Below are 22144 nucleotides of genomic sequence, written 5' to 3' on the forward strand. Positions count from 1 at the left end.
ATCAACAATGAGTTTTCAATGGAACTTTTTTCATTATTACTGAAATGAGACATAAATGTGGATTGCATATCTGTCAGACGGTTCTGAGGTTCTGGGTTCAATCTAATCCCAGGGGAAGGTTGGAACCGATATTTTAAGAGACAGACTTGCCAACAAGGGCCACTCTGGTGCCCCATTTAAGAAAAAAGAGAGATTGCAATATAACACACTTTGTTGCAATTCATCTCCTGTGTTTCATCCCATTAAAACTTTGTTGAGGTCATACAGAAGGCAATAACATCCTCTACTGTTATCTGGGTTAAGATGAATTTTTGTCTCATTTATAATTACAGATAGATGTAAGGTACATAATCTAAAAGGGAGGGGGTGGCGCTTGGCGTGGATCTAAAGGGGCCCAATTCTGCTGCGTGTTTACCAGCTCGAAGTGTGTCTCATCACGAACAGTTTGTCTGAGCGGTAAGTGACATAATGAGAGCAGCCGGGGCCAAGGAAAATAATCATTTCCTTGTGTACAGCAAGTCATTCTGATGGGATAAACTTCACCTGCCAGGCAAAAAAAAAAGTGGGCGGGGCTAAGAGCGCCGACAGGTGAGTACGATCCAGAAATAACCAACCGTTGCCAAACTAACAATGTGCCTGAGCAAAAGCACCACTTAAAGTCATAAAATATTTACTTTAATGTTGCAGGATGTAGCACCCTGGACTATTGAACCCCCGCTCTTTTTTTCTGCCGTCATCACAAAGGTACGTAAAGACATCACATAGTGAACCTTTGTGACATGACAAAGTGCTTTGACCCGCTTTATACTAAAGATGAACTTCACGAAATGGCTGAGGTTGTAAGAAAATAAAGATTAAAGCAATAAACAAATCTGAGGTCATTCGATGCGCTCGGATACTCTGCTATGCGTAAGTATTGTGAAAAATAACCTGCAGAAGCCAATTCAAAGAAATTGTCTAAACAAAGTATTTTATTTGTGGCTTGCATTTGGAAAAAAATAAGTCATTAAATGATGGGAAATTACATTGACAATTCACATGGACTCAACCCACTTCAGCCTCTAAAAATATAAAGCAAATTGCTATTGTATTTTTAATTTTATGGGCATTACGCCATTTTCTTAGAATAGACATCTACTATTAACATTTTTAACATGATTAAATGATGTTCCCACTGGTTTCATCAAATGCGCCACAGTTTTACAACAATGTCAAGACCCCTTTGGTGTTGATTCACAGAACACTGACTTAAACCCTAGTGTTTACGACCCACAATCCATCTATTTAATATTACTAATATTTGTAGGTTGGTGGGCGTCAGTTGACATTTGGCAAAAATGGAACAGCTCGGGAAGCAATTCAAACACGCACAGGTATATTATTTTTTTTCTACAGGTCTTCACATCACCACATCTGTCAAGCTTTGATATGACACAGGTAAGCGTAGCTCACTTGAGGCGTTCAGACGTCTTCCTCAGGGAGCTGAACAGCTGCAAAAATAAAAAAGATGGCTTTAAGGATAGCCTGGAAACCTCCTTCAGGAATTCTGGGATTTTGGCTGAAAGCCTGTGAAAGCCTGTTTGAGGTGCAAACTGCCTGGAGAAGAAAGTGCAGCTCTCTGTTGGCCTTTTTACGTTTCACGCGTGTGTGTGAATCACTAACATTGTTGTCATATTTTTTTTTCCCCTAGTTGCGCCACAAGCCATGAAGCAAGTGCTTGGCTTTACGTGGCCTTAAACTGCCTCATGTTTAAAATTGATTGGATTTATTTGTCTATAGGTTGGGATGAGCCTTGACCCTGTAATCTGTGCTTTTGTGGCCTTTGTGTCAATGACGGCGTTGGCATCTTTTGTCTTGGTTATCCGGACATACTGCTTCCCACTCGGGTAAGTGTTTTGAACTTGTGTATTATTCAGTGTTATATATCTCTTAACTCACTTCACTCTGTCTAATTTTCCAGTGAGACCAACCATCAATACCTTATGCTCAAACAGCTGAATGAGGAAAGTTCAGCAATGTCAGCAGAAGCACAATACAACTCAGATGAGGTGTGTGTATTTTGTTGCCAGAAGAGGCTAGAAATGTGTGAAACATTATTTAAAAGGGAAGTCAAGCCTCTTTTTATTTCATTTATTTTTTTAATTACTTCAAAGTGGGGTCACACGATATTCCGATTAATATTGGAATGAGTTAAGCAACAAAATCTACCTGATTTTATTTATCTCGAAGGGCAGCCATTTTTCAACATGTTGACTGAAAATGACGTCATAGTTGCTCAGGGTTATTACCCAATCACAGCTCACCGTTTTTTTTTTTTTTTTGTTATTTGAGAAGAGCGACTATGATGTCATTTTTGGTTGACAAATTGACTCAAAGCATCTTCATTGTTTTAGATTTACACACATAATAATAATGATGATAAGTTAGAATCCATACATGCCATACAAAATGACAGTTGACTGCTTTACTGCGTCTGAAAATAACATTTCTCTGGAATGACAATAAAATTATAGCCTACATTGTATACCATACGTGCATAGGAAAAAAAAACATGTTTCCATTAATGATAATTCTATTTAAAAATCCTGTTGTAAATTAGGTGACTTATCAATTACAGACAATGGTAAAAACAATTCTATTTCCCTTTGTAAGCCTAAATCGCTGATGGAGTGGGGCGCCATTGAAAATCTCCCCTTGGGTGCCACATTGGTTAGGGCTGGCTATGTCCACATCCGACACTGTAAATATTCCTCACTCGACACTCTTGGGCGCACTCATTTTCAGGGTTCCCTGGGGGGTGGCTGGTGCAAGGCATAAGGATGCGACAGGCTGACCGGGCTTCAGCAAAATTGTGCTGTTTCCTGGCCCAGCATTTCTGCTCTTCTGCCCTGCCCGTCCTCTAGTTTTAATGTTAAAACACTCTTCTATTGTTTTTAATGCATCACATACATGCACGCTTGGTGGTGCTGTGTGGGGGCAAGCTGCAGGTCAGCATTGCCCGATCGCCTTCCCGTTTTCTCGCCATCAGCCTTTCCGGATTTTTTTGTTTAGTATTGGCTGGCCCCGTCGCTAGTGGGGATCATCTGGCAAGGGTCGAGGGAATCGAGGGCATCCCAACCTCACATTGCCCTCACGGCAACTTCAGAATGCTCCTGATGACTAACGTGCATGTTTGCCAATGTCGGTCATAAATGTTCATTTACGCACCTTGTGACATTCTTAACATAAACTTCTAATTGCATACGACATACACCCAACCAAGTCAGAAACATATTTTTACTTTTATTGTACTCTATTTTTTAAATTCTCAGTCTGGCTTCATAATCTGTTACGTAAATGTCCATCAGAATATTCTCCAGATTCTCTATTCAGGACACAACAGTGACTACCTCAAAAAAAAAAAAAAAAAGTGCAGTCCAAAAAGGGGTTAAGTAATTGGTTTTGACTTTCCAGTCACATGTGAGTTTGAATTGAAAAACGACGCTTCTAAAATCATAGTTTAGCCCCGCCCCTAAGACACTGATTGGTCTGGTCATTTTTTGGACCACTAGCATCGTATCATTTTGAAGCCTAACGAGATGGGACCGGTTAGATTACATGTCTGTATTCTCACGAGTCCCTTTGACATAATACAAGATAATGCAGTCTCCGTTCCCACATCGAATGTAATTGGCTTTTTTTTGTGTGTGTTGACCTTGACAGGATCTGCTGGAATAGCAGCCCAATGACTGCTGGAAGTGACCATGCCATGACTACTAGAGCATTCTTAAAACATACTGACAGTTTAACCAAACCCCCTTCAACAAGTGTAAAACTTCAAATCTTTGCAAGGCATATTCATATTCTCGTCTGTTATCTTGATCTTGACAAAATAAGCCGAGGTATTCTGTGCGTTTTGGCTAGACGACAACAGCACTGACAATCCATGTTACAAATTGTTACCGACACAGCTCCACATGTGAAAAAAGCCATTTCTAGCTGATGCGATATCCTCTCACTGGTCATTTCGGACATGACACGAAATATAATAGACTTCAAGCAATGAATACCAAAAAAAAAAAAAGAGAAAAACACCATTTCACTAGCAACGCAGTAAAGGTCACTAATTGTTGCATGTGCATTTTTATTTCTAACGGCAGGCTGAAAATGGCTGTTGAATATATACAACATTATCATGTTATAAAATAAGTGGCGTCACGTGGCCATTTGACATTTGGGATGTCTCAAACCCCGTAATTGACTTCTAAAAATAGTCCGCCTCTGTCTGCGAGTGGGCTGGCTTCACTTTTCAAGCCTTATTTTCCTTTTTTCCTGCTTACATTAGCCGACTTGAAAGGACAAGGAAAAACGATCAATGTGTCTGCAGAATTTTTCCCAGAAGCCGAAATACACACGTGCCACAAAAGTAAACTCATATTTTAACATGTGGTATTGTGTGTGTCTAGTTTCTGGTAATGTTTGAATTTCAAACTCGTGTATCAACCCATAGCGATTGTTTTCATTAGAGAACAGCCGACATTCTGACAATACCTTATAAATTACACATGAAAGATTAAATGATTGACACATGTATGCTTACATGAACACGTAAAACAAAACCCACAGTACCAATACCCTCTCTGTACCATTTATACATTCAAACGCTGCACAGGAGGTCCTGGGCATAGGGTCGAACCCAGAACATGGCTGTGAGGCAAATGTGCTAACCAATTGGTCACTGTGCTGCTTCTAAAGATTTTTGATTGTGTTGTTTTAGTCTTCCCAAAAAACATATTTATTAGAAAAAAATCCACAATTCCAATTCTCTTGCCTATTGATGTAAATACCCTAATATTTTGAATGTGTTAATGGCAGTGCAAAGACGCCCTATGCTGGCCGTGCGTGGTATTACATCACTCGACCTTGTTCATGTATAACAAAGTAAATCTCTCACGGTCTAAGGTACACATAAGATGTAAAAGTTCTATGTTATGGGACCTTGTGCTTTCTTGATTTACTGGCCTTTTCATTACTATTGGTGTGTGTGTGTGCTTTACAAATATGCTTGTCATCAATACAAACGTAAGGGTTTATCTTGTTTTTTCATTTGTCTTCTAGTAGCGACTGTGAAGTCCTTTTATACCTAACCATAACATATTTTTTTTTTAAAAAACGTTTGTTTTGTAATGTATTGAATCGAATATAGGACGAACGATTTTCAAATCATTAAATTCTAGTTTTATTTACATTGCACACTGATTAAACTTCAGTGGAATTTGAGCTTGTCGGCAGAATTTCTCCTTTTCACAGGAGAATGTTGCTTGGTGAGCACATAGATCTTTCATAATTTGTCTTAAATCATGAATAAAATAATCAAAGAAAATATATAATAAAAATTTTGAGCGCTTTAGATACAACCTTCTATGCATGGTATTTCTTGTCTTTTTAAACCATCTCGGATGAATAGCTCCTTAAAAAAAAAAAAATGGCTTTTTTTTTTTTTTTTTTTTTTTAAATACTGACTCACACCTTGGAAGGCCAATATCAAAAGTCGGAAAATTGTGGAGGATTATTGTGATATGTCAAAGAAACATTCTTCTCAAACTCAGTGTGACAATTTTCTGTCAAGGTGAGAATCATATTCATTTTGTACAAGAGTGTATATGAGGGCCACACCAGTGTAAGAGAAACAACCTTTGTAATATGAATCGGGAAGAAAAAGTCCTTGTAAATGAAATACCGCCGAAGGTATGATAAATAAAGAAAATATTCTCACATTCTTTCAGGCTGTTGTTCGTCTGGTGATTCTTGGAGTGTAAGAAAAAAGAATTGCACCTTAAACCTCCCAAGGTTGAATCCTTTGCTTTGTTGTTTTTGTCACCTTTATTTCCATAAAAAAAAGAATAAATGTATATTTGTTTCCGTTCTAGTTTAATTAAAACGTCATAATTTGTAAGATTCCAATCGTGTGAATTAGTTTTTAGACTTTTTTTTCTTTTTTTTAACTTTATTCTGGTAATTGTGATTTTTGCTTTTGAATTAGGGGTGTGTAGACTTTTTCTTTGCACCGCACAAATGAAGCTTCACAACAGGCAGTCTATCAGAAGTGTCGCAAAGTAAGCCACAATAAAATGATAAAAGTAGAGAAATGACATCAAAACTGCTACAAAAGATTATAATTATTGGTCTGTATGGAACAAATACAGACATATCTTAATTTTATCATCGGAGTGTAACCTTAAATGTTAAACTCTTGGGCTAATCTTGCTTTCTTTTAGCACTGCGATGCCAATTTATACAGACAGCCCTGTTATTAACATAATTTAACAGTGTGCACTAAACACATCATTCATTAGAGCTGCACATGGACGCATTGTTCTGACTTTTATCAAGTAGCAATTTCATTTTGTTGACCACAACAATTTGATTTTGTGGAGAAAATAACCCACATTAAGTAAAGCAAACAAGAATGATCCTCATCACTCTTATTTATTCATTGTTTGTGCCTTCTTGTTTTATTTTTCTTGTGTTGATTACTTGTTTGTAAATTGTAAACTTTCTTGTCACCGTGGGATAGTGGGAACGTCATTTCGATCTCTGTGTGTGTCATGGCATGTGAAGAAATTGACAATAAAGCAGACTTTGACTTTTTTTTTACTTTGACCTTATCGTTTTGTTTTATGACAGCGGGTTGTGGCTTTTGTGTGTATCCAAACACGCTTTTGTTTACTTTAAGCTCTATCACTGACCTGTGAATGGATGCCGTCCCATATTTGACATTGTGGGTGGGAGAAACTTGATGGCTGTGTTCTCCATGGGTGTGTACCCATACAATGTCACATCCTGCTTACTCTCCCAACACAAGGACGAGCGCTGTTGCACATCCAAAGGTCCTTCTCATGCATATGCGTGGCCAGGCATCCTGAACGAATGACATGACACCAAGCAGCTGTGTTGCTGACAGCAAATACATCAGAAACAGAACGGACTCATTTGTCGCTGACATGAAGCTTCGAGGTGAGCTTTTCATTGCTGATGTACTATATATTTCACAGCCCACATGCTGCGTTGACTAACATCCTCTTGCTCTTTGTGGCTGACAGTTGCTCCCTACGCTGCTGTAATTGTTGTTTTTGTGGTCGTGTGGGCCATCTCGCACGACTACGTACGCATTCGGCAGAGAGCAAGAGATCTTCTGGGTGAGCTTCATGTTTCCAGAGCCTTTGTGAGCTCCACATTTCACCCAAATTAAAATTTCCATTGAAATTCATATGCTTTATTTTAAGTGGTATTAGTTGTCATGCTGTTAGATGTTTTAACATATTTTTTGCAATAAATTCACAGCGTAAAATGTTATGCAATCAGCAAAATTTGTGAACTTGATGACAGGGTGGACATTTCTGGTTATTAGCATTTAATGAGCATCTTCACTTAATTACCAACATGTTTTGATTATCAAGCTGACTGTATTGATTAAGAAATATGTTTAAATTTCTAAAAAAAATTAAATCTCTTTCACAATGAAAGGGAGGACAAGTTAAGGTAGACAACGTCCAATTATACACTCATAATATGATGAAAACTACACAACATAAGCTTAGATACTTGTTTGAGACAGACGAACATGGCTGACTAAGCGATTGTGTTAAAGGCACCAAAGGCACTTTATATTGTTAATTGATACATATCATAATTTTGTCATGCCTTATTGAGTTCATGTTTTTTGTCTTCTTTCTGTTGCAGGAATGGAAATCAAACTAAAATTCCAGTCAAGTGAGCAGTATGAAGTTTGTTAATTTTGACAATCTCTTACTCTTGTGAAATTGCACATTTTTCTCCCAGAATAGCTTTAATGAAATTACAACTGTATTTTTTTAACTTCAATTTGCTCGCACTTTTCCTCGTAAAATTACAACTAATAAAAAGATTGTAGCTTTTCTTGTAATATTCAAACAATATTCTCGCAGTTATTACTTTTTCCGCTAATTTCAACTATTCTTGTCAAAAATTCAATAAGTTATTATATTTTATCTGTTCTAATTTTTTTTGTTTTCTTGATCTCAATAAATTTTGTAAATACTGCAGTAACCCCTCCACCAGAATGCAACCTCTCCAGAAATTGCCCACCCGATCACTTTGCGATACACATGCAGAGTGGAGCAGCTAATGTTGTCGGGCCCAAGATCTGTTTCGATGGCAAAATGTAAGTTCACCTGTACGCAAGAACCATTTGTGCAAACCTCTGTGACCCTTCACGTTCTTTATGTACTCCATGTCTGCAGCATCATGAGCCACGTACTGAACAATGTCGGACCTGGACTCAATATTGTTGTTGTAAACAGTGAGTAATAATCCAAATATTTACAAATACAGTAATCTGTATTTGTGATTTCATTTTCTTTACTTTTGTGTTGTCCATATCAGATCCAGTATGTCTCACTCGCATTGTAGATGAAATTAGAAAAGATAAAAAATAATCAGCTATAGTAAAGTAGGCATTCATTGGTTCTTGAAAACATTTAATCTTTTATCCAAAAGGCTTTCTCAGTTCAGAATCTTACATGTTGAATTCTGCAATTTTCGGTTAGGAATTGATTTAGGATTAAAGGCAGAGAAATGTCTTTTTTACAAACAGTCTGGTGTCCTCAATTCAAAATGTTACCATGTTTGAAAATCTTTTAAGTTACTGTTTTTTTTTTTTTTTTTAAATACATCTGACCCTTGTGTATTGAGCAGAAGTCAGAGGTTATGCTTGATATGCACACGCTTCACGTCAGGGTTGAACTGCATGGACTCAATTTTCAAAGACTCTTCATCTTTTATTTTTTATTTTTTAATCTTGCAAGAGCCCTCTTAATACGTGGGTAGATGTTTTTTTGCGTTTTTACTGATTGAACTTTGAATATATTTTCGTCAGTGATTTCTATGTTGTTTACTTCTGTCGACATTTTCTCTTCATCAAGCAAAGTGATTTAAATTTTGATGCATACTGTTGAAGTAACGGCTGACAAATGAGGGATGGAAAATGAGAAGGTAAAACATGCTCATTTTAATTGAGCCGACATTACATGCATATGCCGAAGATGATACGATGATGAATGCAAGCTGGCAAAGATGTTAAACACGTCTGCGTGTTTGTTTGTTTCATCTCAGGTGAGAACGGAGCTGTGGACAGATGTGGCTATCTGAATATGAAAGATGGCGGTAGGGACGTGTTTTGGAAATCTTTTTCACAAAGATGATTTATTTCCATTTTTTTTTTTTTTTTTTTAATTTAATCCGACTTTCTCGGCTGCCAAAGTCCCAGAGGACATCTTGGCGTACCTGAAAGAGATTAAACCAGGAGAGATTGTCATTGTGGCCTCCTTTGACGACGCGACAACAAAGTAGGTCCAATTCCCAGACACTCATCCACTAAAATGATTTCCCGCTCCACAAAAATCACCTTTCATTTTTTTTCTCCTCCACTTCACTTCTCGATGGCAGGATGACAAAAGAAATGAGGGAGATTTTTGTCGGGATGGGCAGCGCTTTGATCGAGTCTCTAGGTTACCGTGACAACTGGGTGTTTGCGGGAAGAGGCGGGGCAGCAAGCAGAAGCTCCTTTGAGAAGGTCAGTGACCCCGCTCCCATTGCTTCTATTTATGCACGTTGAAAGACGCAGTTCTGACAAGTCAACGTCTCCTCGGATGTTCAGCGATCTGCTAATGACGACGCAAGCAACCTTTATGACGGATGGCCCGTGGCGGTGGAGGTGGGCGGCTGTTTCCCCAGAAGCTCTTAAAAAACATTTCTCATAAACAATCATTTTAATATGAAAATAAATGTTTTGCACTTACCGTTTACTGGCTTAAAGCAAATATTGGACATTTTTTTTCCCTCCTTTTATGAAACCATTTGCATTATCTTCATAACAAGTCCAGGTCAATATCACTTGAAAGTGCCTTTGGCAACCTCATCAGAATCACTTAGTCATCATGCAAATGGAGCAGAATAATGAAACTCTGAGGTCTTATTAAAGTGGCCAAACTATTGCACTGGTACATACCAGTATAATCAGAAGTTCTCTAAAATTAGTTCCTTTTTGTATATATAATTTCTATACCACACTCGATCAACATGGTTTTATTATCTGCAAAGTATTTGATGAAATGGGTGATATTGTTTTTCACAGTAACGCTCTCATTCCTTTTTTATATACTAAGGGATTAACTATTCACTTGAGACAACACTTGAGGCATCTCAGTCCTCATTTGCACAATAGACAAACTTCAGTGAACTGCAAATTCCCACTTGCAAACTGTGTGAAAAAATTGTGTCAGAGTGCAAATGAGTAAACACTAAAGACGTGTAAATTAACCTACTACATATTTCATCAGCGGATTCCTTTTTATGTGTTATATGACAAACATAAATTTAAGTAAACACTCGCCTTTACCTCGAACTCGAAAATTGAACCTCTGCGAATGCAAATGATTGACAGCTCATCGATCGCACCTTCTGTCTCTGGTTAGTTTTCCTTTTCCAGCTAATAATTTTCCCTTTTTTTTTTTTTTTTTAAATAAATTAACTGTAAACAGACACATTTGCATGCCATACTTTTCAGGTCTTTTTTAATATGGCTGTGCACAAATGCAGAATATTTCTTAAATCTACATTTGATTAATATCACAGTGTAGTTAATACCTGTTGCAATACCTGTTGTCTATTTTTCACCATTTACAATTCATCAGACTGTCAAATTACCTTGCAGGGTAACTAACTGCGCTGTCATTATACACCTGTGAGGCTTCTTACTGCGAGGAAGCATGGTGTCGCCCATTAAGCCGCCGCTGCAATCCATAAAGTGCGTTATAATGATTAATATTGTTGTCATTATCAAAACGTGACAGGTGACTTTTTTTTGCATGTTTTTCTCATGGAGAAAATGTATGTCATACAAGTTCCAGGACTAGATGTATTTCAAATCGAAACTACGAGTTTTATTAAGTATAATTAATAGACAAGTTGTATTTATTTAATAAATTGTATTGTACAAAATATTCGTTTCATATACTATATTTGATACTGCAGTTATATTGGATGCTGTTCCGTAATTGGCCAGCCAGGGGCAGTATTGACACTTTGGACAGCATTTTCTCCACTTTACACTTGTAACTGGGGGTTCACTAATACACACAATAATAAGCATATTGTCAAATACTTTACTGACAGAGTCAGGTTAAACTAAATTCACAAGTTATACATTTAGGTGGGAAATAAATAAAGTTCCATTGAAAATCTTTGCATTCATATATGTGCTAATGCAACACAGTGACAGAAGACAAACACGATGCATAGACAAGGAAGATTTATTCCATTTCCTGCTCTCAGTGGGTACAAATTGTATTCTCCTACATTTTGTTCAATAACCCATGATGCATTGCATCCATACATTTGTAGCTCAAAACAGCTTTACAAAAAAAGGATATACAATATATACTTATATATATTTATATTTACAGTGCTTCTTTTTTTCAATGTATTTTGGACGTCTTTGGATGGATAAAACAAGCATAAACAACATGTATTGATATTGTATATCAAAGTGGTCCAAAGATGGCTATTTGACATTGAATGAAGCCCTTCACACATGTTTTGCATATTTTCCACAAGTTGTAGAAATACAGAGTGATTGCTTTCTTTTTTTTTTTTTTTTACTGCACAATATGGTTAACCTGTTTGAAGTATGGGTCAACATACAAAAACATGATTCAATACAGCCTAATTTGATGATCGCGTGACTCAAGGAAAGATTTTTTTCACCATCCCCAATTTGTTGTCTTCCTCTTTTCTGTCTGAGAATCACATCCATCTTTCTTTTTCTCAGTCACACACTAAAAAAGATGTATGTGCACTCAGGCATTTTGACTTCATGAGTATGGCTTTGGGACCGCAGTCCATGTGATTTTTTCCCTTTTATCCTTTTTTTCCCTTAAACTCATTTGTTTTGTAGTTGGCACTTTTGTCCAACCAAGATATGTATTTTTTTTTTTTTCATCGCTACACATGACAGGGAACTTTGAGATGAATAAGACATGGACAAAAGTAAGGAGACACATATTCATATGGTAATGATTCATCTTTCCTCATCTCCTTTGAGCATTTATCTCAACACAAAAGAGATCAAGATGTTACATCCTCCAACTTCACAATTAGAGTTCTTGCAAAAGCCTGAGAAAATCTCATAATGTCTTCCATTTCCACTTCTTGTGTGATGTGTCCCAATACGTTTGTCCATTTAGTACTTAACACATGAATAGACTTTAAAAAAGAAAAAAACGTCAAACAAAACGTCCACTGTGCTGTGTTTTTGTACTTTGTCAACATTACTTTTGGTGTTACTCACTTCACATTATATAGCTCAAAAGAATTACAGAAGTACATCATTGTCAATACAACAGAGTAGTAATAATAATAATCATCATATTCATTATCATTTGTGTATACTAATTGATCATCATTTATGTAAACATATTTAATTAACCAGGTCATGCAAACAGTAGACCGACTTTCCACTAGAGGTTGCACAGCACAGAGCAGGCGAAGCGCCCACACTGAGACCCCGGGAAGTAATGAGCAAAATGTTGTTTATTTTATCATTTAGTTTATATATGATGAGACTTTTTTTTCTTTTTAATTTCATCCAGGGTGTGCTTGGCCTTTTAGTATAGAAAATGGATGCATTGGTGTTTTGGGGCTTTTCCACCTGGGCTGTTTGGCCCATTCCAAAAAATCATGAAAGATAATCTCATGAGGGGGATCTCAGTGTGAGCCTTTAATAACAGAACAGCCATAAAACGAACCCAAAAAATAGAATCTTCATTATTTCCACCTTCCCCCAATATCATGCATACACTTTCAGGTCAGCACGGCTTGCCACCAACCCAGTCTGAGCCAGAGCAAAGAGAGACTTCCTTTCAATCGTTTAACTTCAAAGGTGTGATTCGGTTCACGCTGCAGGCAAGTACGACCCAGATTTTTTTTTTCCTTTATGACAGTCTTGACTTATTCACCTTTTGAACTCACATGTCCAACTATTTAATCTTTCAATACATTTTGCAGTCAGTAGCAAAATTCATAAGTGATCCATGCATTAAGTCATCAGCTCCCCCTTGTGGAGACAAAAGAAAACGTGGATTCAGGGGTGGGAATGAAAGAACCCAAAACAAGCAGATGACCTTTAACTGGGTAGATGTGACAACTAAGCAAACAATGTCTGTCATAAGGGTACCATCTCAGGTCTTTTGATCACTAATCTGCATTCTGAGCCAGACTGGGTGGGCAGCAGCTCTCTGTGCACTCCACAGGGTCTCAATATATCATTTAGCAAAAGAAAAAAATCAATAAAAGACAGTGAGGTTGTGGTCAGATGCGACTGGCCGGCCTGCAGCAGTATGTGCAGCTCCTCAGGCTGTCTCGGTCAGTGCTGCCCTCTGCGCTTCCACGGCGGTCATCGCTGTAGTGCGACACTAGATGTAACGAGATGGCATATACGTCATGCTTATTCATTCCAGTAATTCCAACAGACCACAGTAGGTGGTAGTATTGCACTTCCTATTGCCTTGCCAAAGGGCAGTGGGAGGCTGAAAGCAATGATTGAAATTTACAACTTCATTTGTATTTGTCCCTTTCACTCATATTAATTTGTGATTTCCTTGGCTGCACTGCATCCTGTGTCCAATCAGATTTCAATTTAAATATGTTGCCATGGCAATCTAATCTGTCCAGGACCTTCAGAGTCACTAGAACTGTCTGATCACATTTCAAAGTCACCACAGAATGCATAATAACATCAACAATCTTCTATCCTCTGATTGGTCAGTCAGAGCACGCTAGGTTTGCCATGAAATTCTTGTTTTATTGAGACATGCAAGTTAACTTCAGATTTTTTTTTATGCCGAATCATGCACGTGGCACGGTTTTGTGCTTTTCTTGCATTTATAAAAAATATATAGCTTTAATATAATAGTATATGTGGTTTTATTTATATGGGGTGTAATTTAAAATTAGAATAACTGGAAGCCAATCGGGCTCACAGAACAGAGTGTGTTTGACTATGGAGGTGACGCTTTACTTATTCATCCATTGAGGACAATAGAGCAGGGTAAACAGAATAAAGTCCATAATTAAAAAATAGATTACCACGTTAATGACCCTTGATCCGTCGCATCCCATCAGCTTTAAATTATTGAGTTGTTTCGGGTTTAGAGTGACAATATTGTGAGCTGACAGCTCGTAACTGTGCGTTCATTAATTTGCTGTTTTACTGCAGTAAGCAATGGCTTTTCTGTCACATTTAATGGAGCGATCCGTAATTACAAATAGGCAAGTAAGGCTTTCTTATTTGGTGGTGCTCGAAGATGAGTTTATCTTGCCATTTTCACCATCGTAAACCACGTGTTGAGGTGTATGCGTTGCAAAACCATGATAAATGTTTCGAGCGCTTGTGCAAACTCACAACTCTCGTTCTCTCCATTCCCCAATTCATCTTCTTCTTCCTCCTCGGGCAGCAGGAGTCCATGGCAGGGACTGGTGGGAGTTATCTGACTGGGCCCCTCCACGCTGGTGCCCAGCTGCAACCTGCGCATGTGGCGGACCACTGCCGTGGCGTTGAACGCTTGCTGCGTTGGACGAAGAAAGTAGGTAAAGTAAGGAAGAGCAAATACTGATCACGTTGTCCTTCTTGCAAATCACCAACCTTCCACTTGCTTTTGGCAAAGTTCTTCTTGATTTGAGCACTGACAGATTCATGGATGTTCTTGTCCAGAGCGGTGTCTCCACAGATCCTGGGTAAGTGACACATTGTTTTTAATCTGTTGTCCAGTCAGGATTGTGTAAATATGCAAATGAGCTACCCTGACAATAAATAGCAAATCAGTTCATGAGAAGTGGTTCTTACCAAGGGTGCTGAAGGGCCTGTTCACATGTGTATCTTTTCAAAGAATCTTTTTCCATCATGTGGCAGATGAAGTCTTTGGCTACGAAAGACAGTTCTGTTGATAATGAAGTATTTTCTGATTCGTGTAATCTGGATGTTAATGCTAGGGATACCTGATTCGGAGATATCGTCCCAGTATGGAGAGTCAAATTCATACTCCGCTTTCAGGATTTGTTCAAATAACTTGGCGTCATTCTCGTCGTAAAATGGAGGATACCCGCAAAGTCTGAGGGTATGTTTAGAAAAAAAACAACAACATTTATATACATTTGGTACAATAAAGGTGGTGCAACATTTCAGAATCAAATCAAATTGTTACATTATGAAATTGTCACACTTAAATCTATAAATCGTACAATTTTTTTCACCATTTCCACCCAATCCAGAATCAAACTGTTATGCTTATTCATGACATTTGCTTTTAATGTAGTCAGCTCACTATTTTGCCATATGTATTAGCATGCCACGTATTGTTTGGGCCGCTTTGTTTCGACAAATGATTTTAGATTTTATTCAAACTCACAGAATATAAGAAATGACTCCTATGGACCAGCAATCGACCGCTTTGCTGTACGGTTTCTGGGCCAGCACCTCAGGAGCTGATCAACACACGCAAAAGCACAGCATCGGTGAGGATATCATACAAAGTCATCTTGACCTTGGCGTGCTGTCGGGTCACGTTAAACACGGTGGAGAGTACTTATAGATCGCTTACACTTGACTTAGTAGTGGATGAGAGAGCCTCTCACGAGGCAATGTGCACGAGAGGATGTCAGCTGAGCCAGCGAGTGCTGAGCAAACAAAAGTGAGGAGTGGCTCACCCGGGAAATAAATGCCTCACCCACATATCCGGGAGTTCCGCAGGCTGTGGACATAACGCTACCCGCTCCTTCAATTTTGGACAGGCCAAAGTCACTGATCATGATCTTCGAGTCTTCGTCCATGCTGTAATATAACAAATTCTCCGGCTGCAAATATAGTTATTATTAGAGCAAATACGCAGATTGTAGACTGCCAAATTTATCTTTTTCCATCCTACCTTCAGGTCTCTGTGCACAATTCCCATATCGTGAAGATATTTGACCGCATCCAAAATCTGGTGGATGAGCTGGCTGGCATCTCTTTCAGTGTAGAAGCCCTTCTCCACAATCCTGTCAAACAGCTCGCCGCCTGACACACTGCGTGACAAAAGTGAAGCTGATTATAATTATAACTGAGTGACAGGCTGTTGTTGGTATTGAAGCTGAAGGCAAAAATGACAAGCTGACAAGTTGGACGCAAATGGCTCCTAAACAGCCTTGAGGAATTCTGCTTCACTGTAGCATGTCATCTGCAAACATCTGTTTAGTATTAATGTTCAAGAGAAATATGACAATTTGGTGCTGGTCTTGAGCCACTTTTGTTACACTTTTAACATGATGCTCAAGAACGTGGCTTGAGGAACTCTATTTCAGGTACCACGGATATATTTTTATGCCATCGAACCACTTGTGTTCAGTGCCTTGAGATCACAAACCATCCTCAAGACTCTATTTTCTCACTTGTGTTAAACAGGCCAAGGAAGCCTGCTTAATTGCCACCTTTGTTTCTTAAGCTTCTAAATACAAGTGGGTTAAGAGTAGAGCTATGAGGAACTTCTGTGTAAGGTTTAGACATCTCTAAACTATAATTTGTGTTCATTTTAATGAAAAATGACAAGTGTAGGTCCTCAAGGCCTTGAACCTATACATTGACATGTAGAATTTAACTTTACAAACACCAGCTATAGTTGGTACTGACGATCACATAAACACTTTAAAAAATGTGTTAAAACAAAAGTCTCAAGAACAGAGCCTTGAGGAACTCCTCTTGTCATTGTTATTTTCCTCAAACAAAATAACGTTATCATTAAACATTTAAACATGCTATGTTTCTGTCAAAGTGAGAATATCAAACTTTTCTGCTTGATTTTGAACACATTGACACATTTATCATATACTGAAAGTCTACTTGGACAGTAAATGTGGCACTTTGGCACCAGTTATAGTGAAGGATGTCCAACAACTTGAATAGCGTCTCTTTGCATTAAAAAAAAAAAAAACTGCTGCTGCTGCTGAGAGGTTTGAATATTTCATTTAGAACAGACAGTATGCTGCGTGTGCTGCATAACATAAGAGCAGAAGATTATTTTACAAGAACAGGTTTGTAGAAAGTAATAAAACCTTACCAAAAAAATGAAACATCTGCCTTTTATCTTAAATTGCCCCCCCTCACCAATTCTAATTCCACTTTATCAGCTCTCAAATTGAAAAGAGAACTCACAGCTGCATGACGAGGTACAGATGAGATGTGCTTTCAAAGATGTCCTCCAAGGAGACGATGTTAGCGTGCTTGATTCTGAAAATGTCGGGAGAGCATAATTACTATATAGAACATTCCGTCACCAGATGGCATTATTGTTGCGTTATGTCACTATTAGAATGCCTCGCGAGTGTAAAATAACGCAAGGACAGTGTTGAGCTGATGAATATGCTACTCGGAGCAGATTTTAAAATGACGGCAAGTGTAAAAAAAAAAAAAAAAAAATACAGCGTGAAGCATCCAGCAGGGCATCGCATGTCAACATCTCACTTTAACACTATGACAGATGATGGAGGATATCGCAGGCTGAGCAACTGCTCTCTTTCCCAGATTGTTTTTTTTTCTCCTCATAATGCTCTTTTATTGGCTTAATAGTGACTTCGAATTTCAGTCCATAGCAGCCACCTTCACTTCTTCTCCTCCCCTTTACGTCTCCTTCTCTTCAATACATTGCTGCAGGGAACTCCACACCATCTCCGCCTCTGTGTGCTGTTGCCCTGGCAACAGGGACACTAAAAATAGGTTTATCTTCTTTACTCCTGACATTTCCGGTGCACAATCCTACTGTTTCTACTGACACCATGCATTCGGTGGCCCATCCACTTGACCTCCTGCGTATAATCTGCCTGAGATTAAACTCTTCTACCGGACAACAGGAGGGATTTTTGGGGATGGTCAGCTCACCTGTGCAGTACTGCGATCTCATTCTCTATATTGTTCTCTTTGCCTTCCAGAGCTTTCTTGGGGATGCATTTGATAGCCACCAGCCTCTGTGTCCTCTTCTCCTCGGCGAGAAGCACCTCCGAGAAAGCTCCCCTGGGCAAAAAAAAAAGTAGTGGACATATGAAGGAAGATTAGAGAGAGATAAGTGATTACAGAGTTCATTCTGATCATATTGTATTGATTTCACGAACGCTTGACATTCGTTAGATTGGTATTAAAAGATTTCACGTCAAAGCATAAAAATCTATATGTAATGTCAAGTTTACAGAGTACATATGATTAAAAAAAAAGTTAAAAAATAGCGGTACAAAATCTAAAGGCCTCTGTTCGGAGGGTAAAAAAAAGTGTCAGAAAAAAACTATAAAAATGTTAATAAGAGATGGCTTAAGGTGGCCCTAAAAACATTTTGCTGCTGGGTTCGACATATAGAATATGAAATCTATTTTTACTTGAAAATCAACTAAAAGTCACTCATCTGTAACAATTTTCAAAATATCCTATATATGGCAGCAAGATGTACCTCTTACCAGAGTGACATGCTAGTTTACTTTAGCAAGATACCGTGAGCTGAATTAGATTAACTTTGTGGCAAGTAATGAGATGATTCAACAAATAATCAGCACCCTTTGGTGATAAGCATCAGGATGTTTTTTTTTTTTTTTATGTGGTGTGTGTGTTAGTGATTGGATGAATAATTCAAAGTGATTACATGACAGAGAAGAGAAGGGTTCAAAAGTTGAGGCCACAAAACTTACGTGCAGCTGGTTTTAAAAAAACTGAAAAGAAAAAAAAAGATGCTATCTTTAACCTGTTCAATAATAGATACCGCAAATGTAGCGTGGCTGTTTTCCAAACGACACCAGACTGCATTATGCATTACAGTGAGGGGGAGACTGGCATGTATTTACACAGGAGCGTGGGGGAGAGCACAGGAGGAGGCCATAAACATTGTTAGAGACCGCAGGGATGCCGTGAGACGGTAAAGGGCGGCCAGTGACCATCGGGAGTACGAAGAAAAAAAAGTTCTCCTCGTATGTTGATCCCAGAATGAAAGGTCATGCGCACAAAACCCAATATTAGTCAGTGACTCTCGTAAATGGGAGCCTAGAGAGCATGTGCGCAGTCACACACTGCTACTGTTGCTGTGAGACACATGTAATTAAGCATCCACTAGCTCATTCCTCCTTGGAGACATTGCTCTCTGTGGGTTTGCTGCTGAGCACTACGTATTGAGATTTAACCAAGAGCTTTTCCATGCATGGCTAAAGAGAAGCATAAATAATGTTGATCGTTTTGCTGTGTAAACTCGATCAATACCATCCTAAACTGCATTCTGCATCGTAAGGTTGTAGTCTGCTCTAAGTATCCATGTGTGTATTGCTTTGTCTTGCTTTAAACTCAAAATGTTTACGCTAACTGTGTATTATTGCATTCTGCAATTATATTCTCAAGGTCATGTATTTATATTAATCTACTAAGGACACTATCAAAAGTGTTTCTTTTATATTGAAAAATTCAGATTATTTTACAATTGAATATAAATGAAAACACCAAGTTTCATAACTAACTAACTAACTAACTAACTAACTAACTAACTAACTGACTGACTGACTGACTGACTGACTGACTGACTGACTGACTGACTACATATGTTACAATTAAAATTGACCAGCTAACTAACTGCTAACCAACCAACTAACTAACTAACTAACTAACTAACTAACTAACTAACTAACTAACTAACTCACTCACTCACTCACTCACTCACTCACTCACTCACTAACTAACTAACTAACTAACTAACTAACTAACTAACTAACTAACTAACTAACCAATCAACTAACCAATCAACCAACCAACTAACTAACTAACTAACTAACTAACTAACTAACTAACTGACCACATATGTTACCAATTAAAATTAACCACCTAACTTACTGCTAATAGACTCGATGCCATGACAACCAGTGATGCTAACTGAAGTGACTGACTATCCCTTTTAAACAACCAACAGTTTATACTAACGAACTGAGTGAGTCTCCAAAGTACAGTTTATTAATTGTATTGACTTGAGCACACTTTTCGTTGATGGATCACAGGGCTCCAAGCCAAAGTGAGACACGAGCGGTGTTGTAACACTTCTGATCGTGCATTATGTCTGTTGACTGCAGTGTGCTCTTGTGACGAAGAACACGAGCGTCTTTTCTGTCACATCTTCTTGAATGAGGACACTTCGTCCTGACACTCGACAAAGCCTCAAACTGTGAGGATTAGCCAGAATTGAATATTTCAACATAAATCAATTAACCTCGTGCGCTGAATTCCTGTAAGAGCTTCTCTGTAATCGTCTCTCCGAGCCTATAAGGAGCTTTTCATGTGCGACTTTATGCCAGGTCCGGCATCAGTGACAATTGACTACAATTACAATCTATATTATATAACCCAAAATAATATTTTGGTAATTTACACAGCTCGAGTCACTTGTACAACACTAACCACTAGACGAGTTTAAAGCTACAGTGTCCCACTTTTCAGCCATTGCTATGACAGGGCCACTCCAACTTACGTCCCCAGCACTTCTTTGAAGTCATAATGCTCTTTAATGTCGGACGTCTTCTTCTTCCACCCATTGCCGTCCTCTCCTAAAGGCATCCTGTCGCACTGATGGGATTCGCCACACTCCAGCTGAGAGGAGACGAGACAAGCAGCACGCACAATTCATTTGTTAGCCCTCACCGAAACAAAACACATGCTGAAAATCTGACTTTTTGTCACAAACTATGCAAAAGCATTAAGGCATAAGTTGGAATATGTTTTTATTTTTTACTTGAATACTGCTGTGGCGTACAATGTCCATAATTATATTTTAGAGATGCTGCTGCACAGTCTGCAAAAATAGATCCAGTACTTCCCTTAGCCTGATGTGATTAATGCTTAGTGCAGCTCATGTTTGACTCCACTGAATGACAATGAGACAACACCATTAATCTATTTTCGATCACGCTTGTCCTCATTACGGTCAAGTAAACTGGAGCCCAGCTCAATTTGGGTAAGAAAAGTGGGGGTACACCCTGGACTGGTCTCCAGCCAATCGCTGGGCATATTTACTCAACCATTCACACCAAGTGAAATTTTAAGTGTTCATTTAACCAAACATGCATATTTTTTGGGCAATGTGGGAAGAAGGTAAGTGTATGCAAAGAACAAAAGCAGGGGGAGAACATGCAAACTCTTCATAGGAGGACCTGAGCTGTGATTCAACCCATTAACATGACAACCGGCCACCATCTTTGTGGAATTTTAAAAATTACTAAACACTCCAAATTCAGTTTAAAATTCAGTTTGCTGTTGATGAGCAACAGCAAAGATTGCAGCGTTTTATCACAATTTGCATCCCTGAAAAAAATTCAATCTGCTGACAGGCAGCCTGAATAACCGCTTGGAAGTAGGTCAAACAGGACCAGTTACAAAAAGGAGGCATAGAATAAGAAGCAAAAAAAATGTAAAGAATAACATCACTTGCATGGTCAAGAGATGAGTTGATGACACCAGTGGAAGCTTTTAAAGATATGTCAGTGCAAAATTTGTAGCTAATACACTCATAAATATGTTCTCAAAAAATGAATTTTAAACAGAGAGACATATTTGGTCCAAATTAAAATTGTGCTTGCGAGCGTGCATGAAACCACTGTGGGTGTACTGCACCACTCAAGGATGTGACACGCAAAGCAAGACTGCATCGTTAGGTTCGTTCACACGGGTGTCATGCACGGACACTTTATAATTTGCGCATTCATGAAAGCCATGGAAATCAATTCGTTGAAGGAATAAAACATACCTAAAAGGCGATTTGTGCCCGGGGTTGCGCGCTCCTTGCCTTCAAGAGAGATGAGCTGCTGATGCTGCTGCTGATGCTGCTGCTGCTGTTGGCCGGGCTTGTGCGCAGCGCTGCCGCTCCGTTTGTGCTCCCCCTGACGTCAAAGATACGCACGTCCGTGGACGTAGTGCAGCAGCATAAAAACGATTTGGATGGGAGGGAAAAGGGATATAATTTCCATTAAAAAAAACGAGCTACATTACACTTGTAAATGCAGTTTGTAAATTAAATTACGTAAGGAAACA

At 38.5% G+C, this 22144-nt stretch overlaps 2 protein-coding genes across 3 annotated transcripts; one reads left to right on the forward strand and one right to left on the reverse strand.

Annotated features, from left to right (window-relative positions):
- Positions 1-6808: 6808 nt before the first annotated feature.
- Positions 6809-11823, forward strand: si:dkeyp-67f1.2 (uncharacterized protein LOC556106 homolog). The gene is made up of 9 exons (XM_049734065.2): positions 6809-6996; positions 7083-7178; positions 7723-7752; positions 8065-8182; positions 8262-8320; positions 9133-9183; positions 9281-9365; positions 9466-9592; positions 9677-11823. Exons 1-9 carry the CDS (start codon positions 6915-6917, stop codon positions 9761-9763), a joined length of 735 nt encoding a protein of 244 aa, XP_049590022.1. The 5' UTR covers positions 6809-6914; the 3' UTR covers positions 9764-11823.
- Positions 11313-21989, reverse strand: camk1a (calcium/calmodulin-dependent protein kinase Ia). Of its 2 annotated transcripts, none has more exons than XM_068652404.1 (12): positions 21861-21989; positions 20589-20707; positions 17984-18115; positions 17261-17335; positions 15999-16137; positions 15801-15927; positions 15483-15558; positions 15073-15185; positions 14921-14999; positions 14720-14807; positions 14480-14642; positions 11313-13477 (listed from the first exon to the last, which is right to left on the reverse strand). In XM_068652404.1, the coding sequence occupies exons 2-12, from the start codon at positions 20672-20674 to the stop codon at positions 13428-13430; spliced, it is 1128 nt and encodes a 375-aa protein (XP_068508505.1). In that variant the 5' UTR covers positions 20675-20707; positions 21861-21989; the 3' UTR covers positions 11313-13427. The 2 variants fall into 2 exon arrangements, with proteins under 2 accessions (XP_068508505.1, XP_049590020.1); XM_049734063.1 differs by having other exon boundaries at positions 11313-13490.
- Positions 21990-22144: the final 155 nt, after the last annotated feature.

The sequence above is a fragment of the Syngnathus scovelli genome, chromosome 11 (genome assembly GCF_024217435.2).
Source record: "Syngnathus scovelli strain Florida chromosome 11, RoL_Ssco_1.2, whole genome shotgun sequence".
NCBI lineage: Eukaryota > Metazoa > Chordata > Actinopteri > Syngnathiformes > Syngnathidae > Syngnathus > Syngnathus scovelli.

What these genes read in the sequence shown, in the direction of transcription:
- camk1a (XM_049734063.1), bottom strand. Translation starts at nt 20,674, where the DNA reads ATGCCTTTAGGAGAGGACGGCAATGGGTGGAAGAAGAAGACGTCCGAC. An exon ending in GGAGTCATTTCTTATATTCT is followed by an intron (nt 15,186 to 15,482) that starts GTGAGTTTGAAT and finishes ACATACCCTCAG; the next exon opens with ACTTTGCGGGTATCCTCCAT. An exon ending in CAGGCCCTTCAGCACCCTTG is followed by an intron (nt 14,808 to 14,920) that starts GTAAGAACCACT and finishes TCACTTACCCAG; the next exon opens with GATCTGTGGAGACACCGCTC.
- si:dkeyp-67f1.2 (XM_049734065.2), top strand. Translation starts at nt 6,915, where the DNA reads ATGACACCAAGCAGCTGTGTTGCTGACAGCAAATACATCAGAAACAGA. An exon ending in CGCTGACATGAAGCTTCGAG is followed by an intron (nt 6,997 to 7,082) that starts GTGAGCTTTTCA and finishes TGTGGCTGACAG; the next exon opens with TTGCTCCCTACGCTGCTGTA. An exon ending in ATCTGTTTCGATGGCAAAAT is followed by an intron (nt 8,183 to 8,261) that starts GTAAGTTCACCT and finishes CCATGTCTGCAG; the next exon opens with CATCATGAGCCACGTACTGA.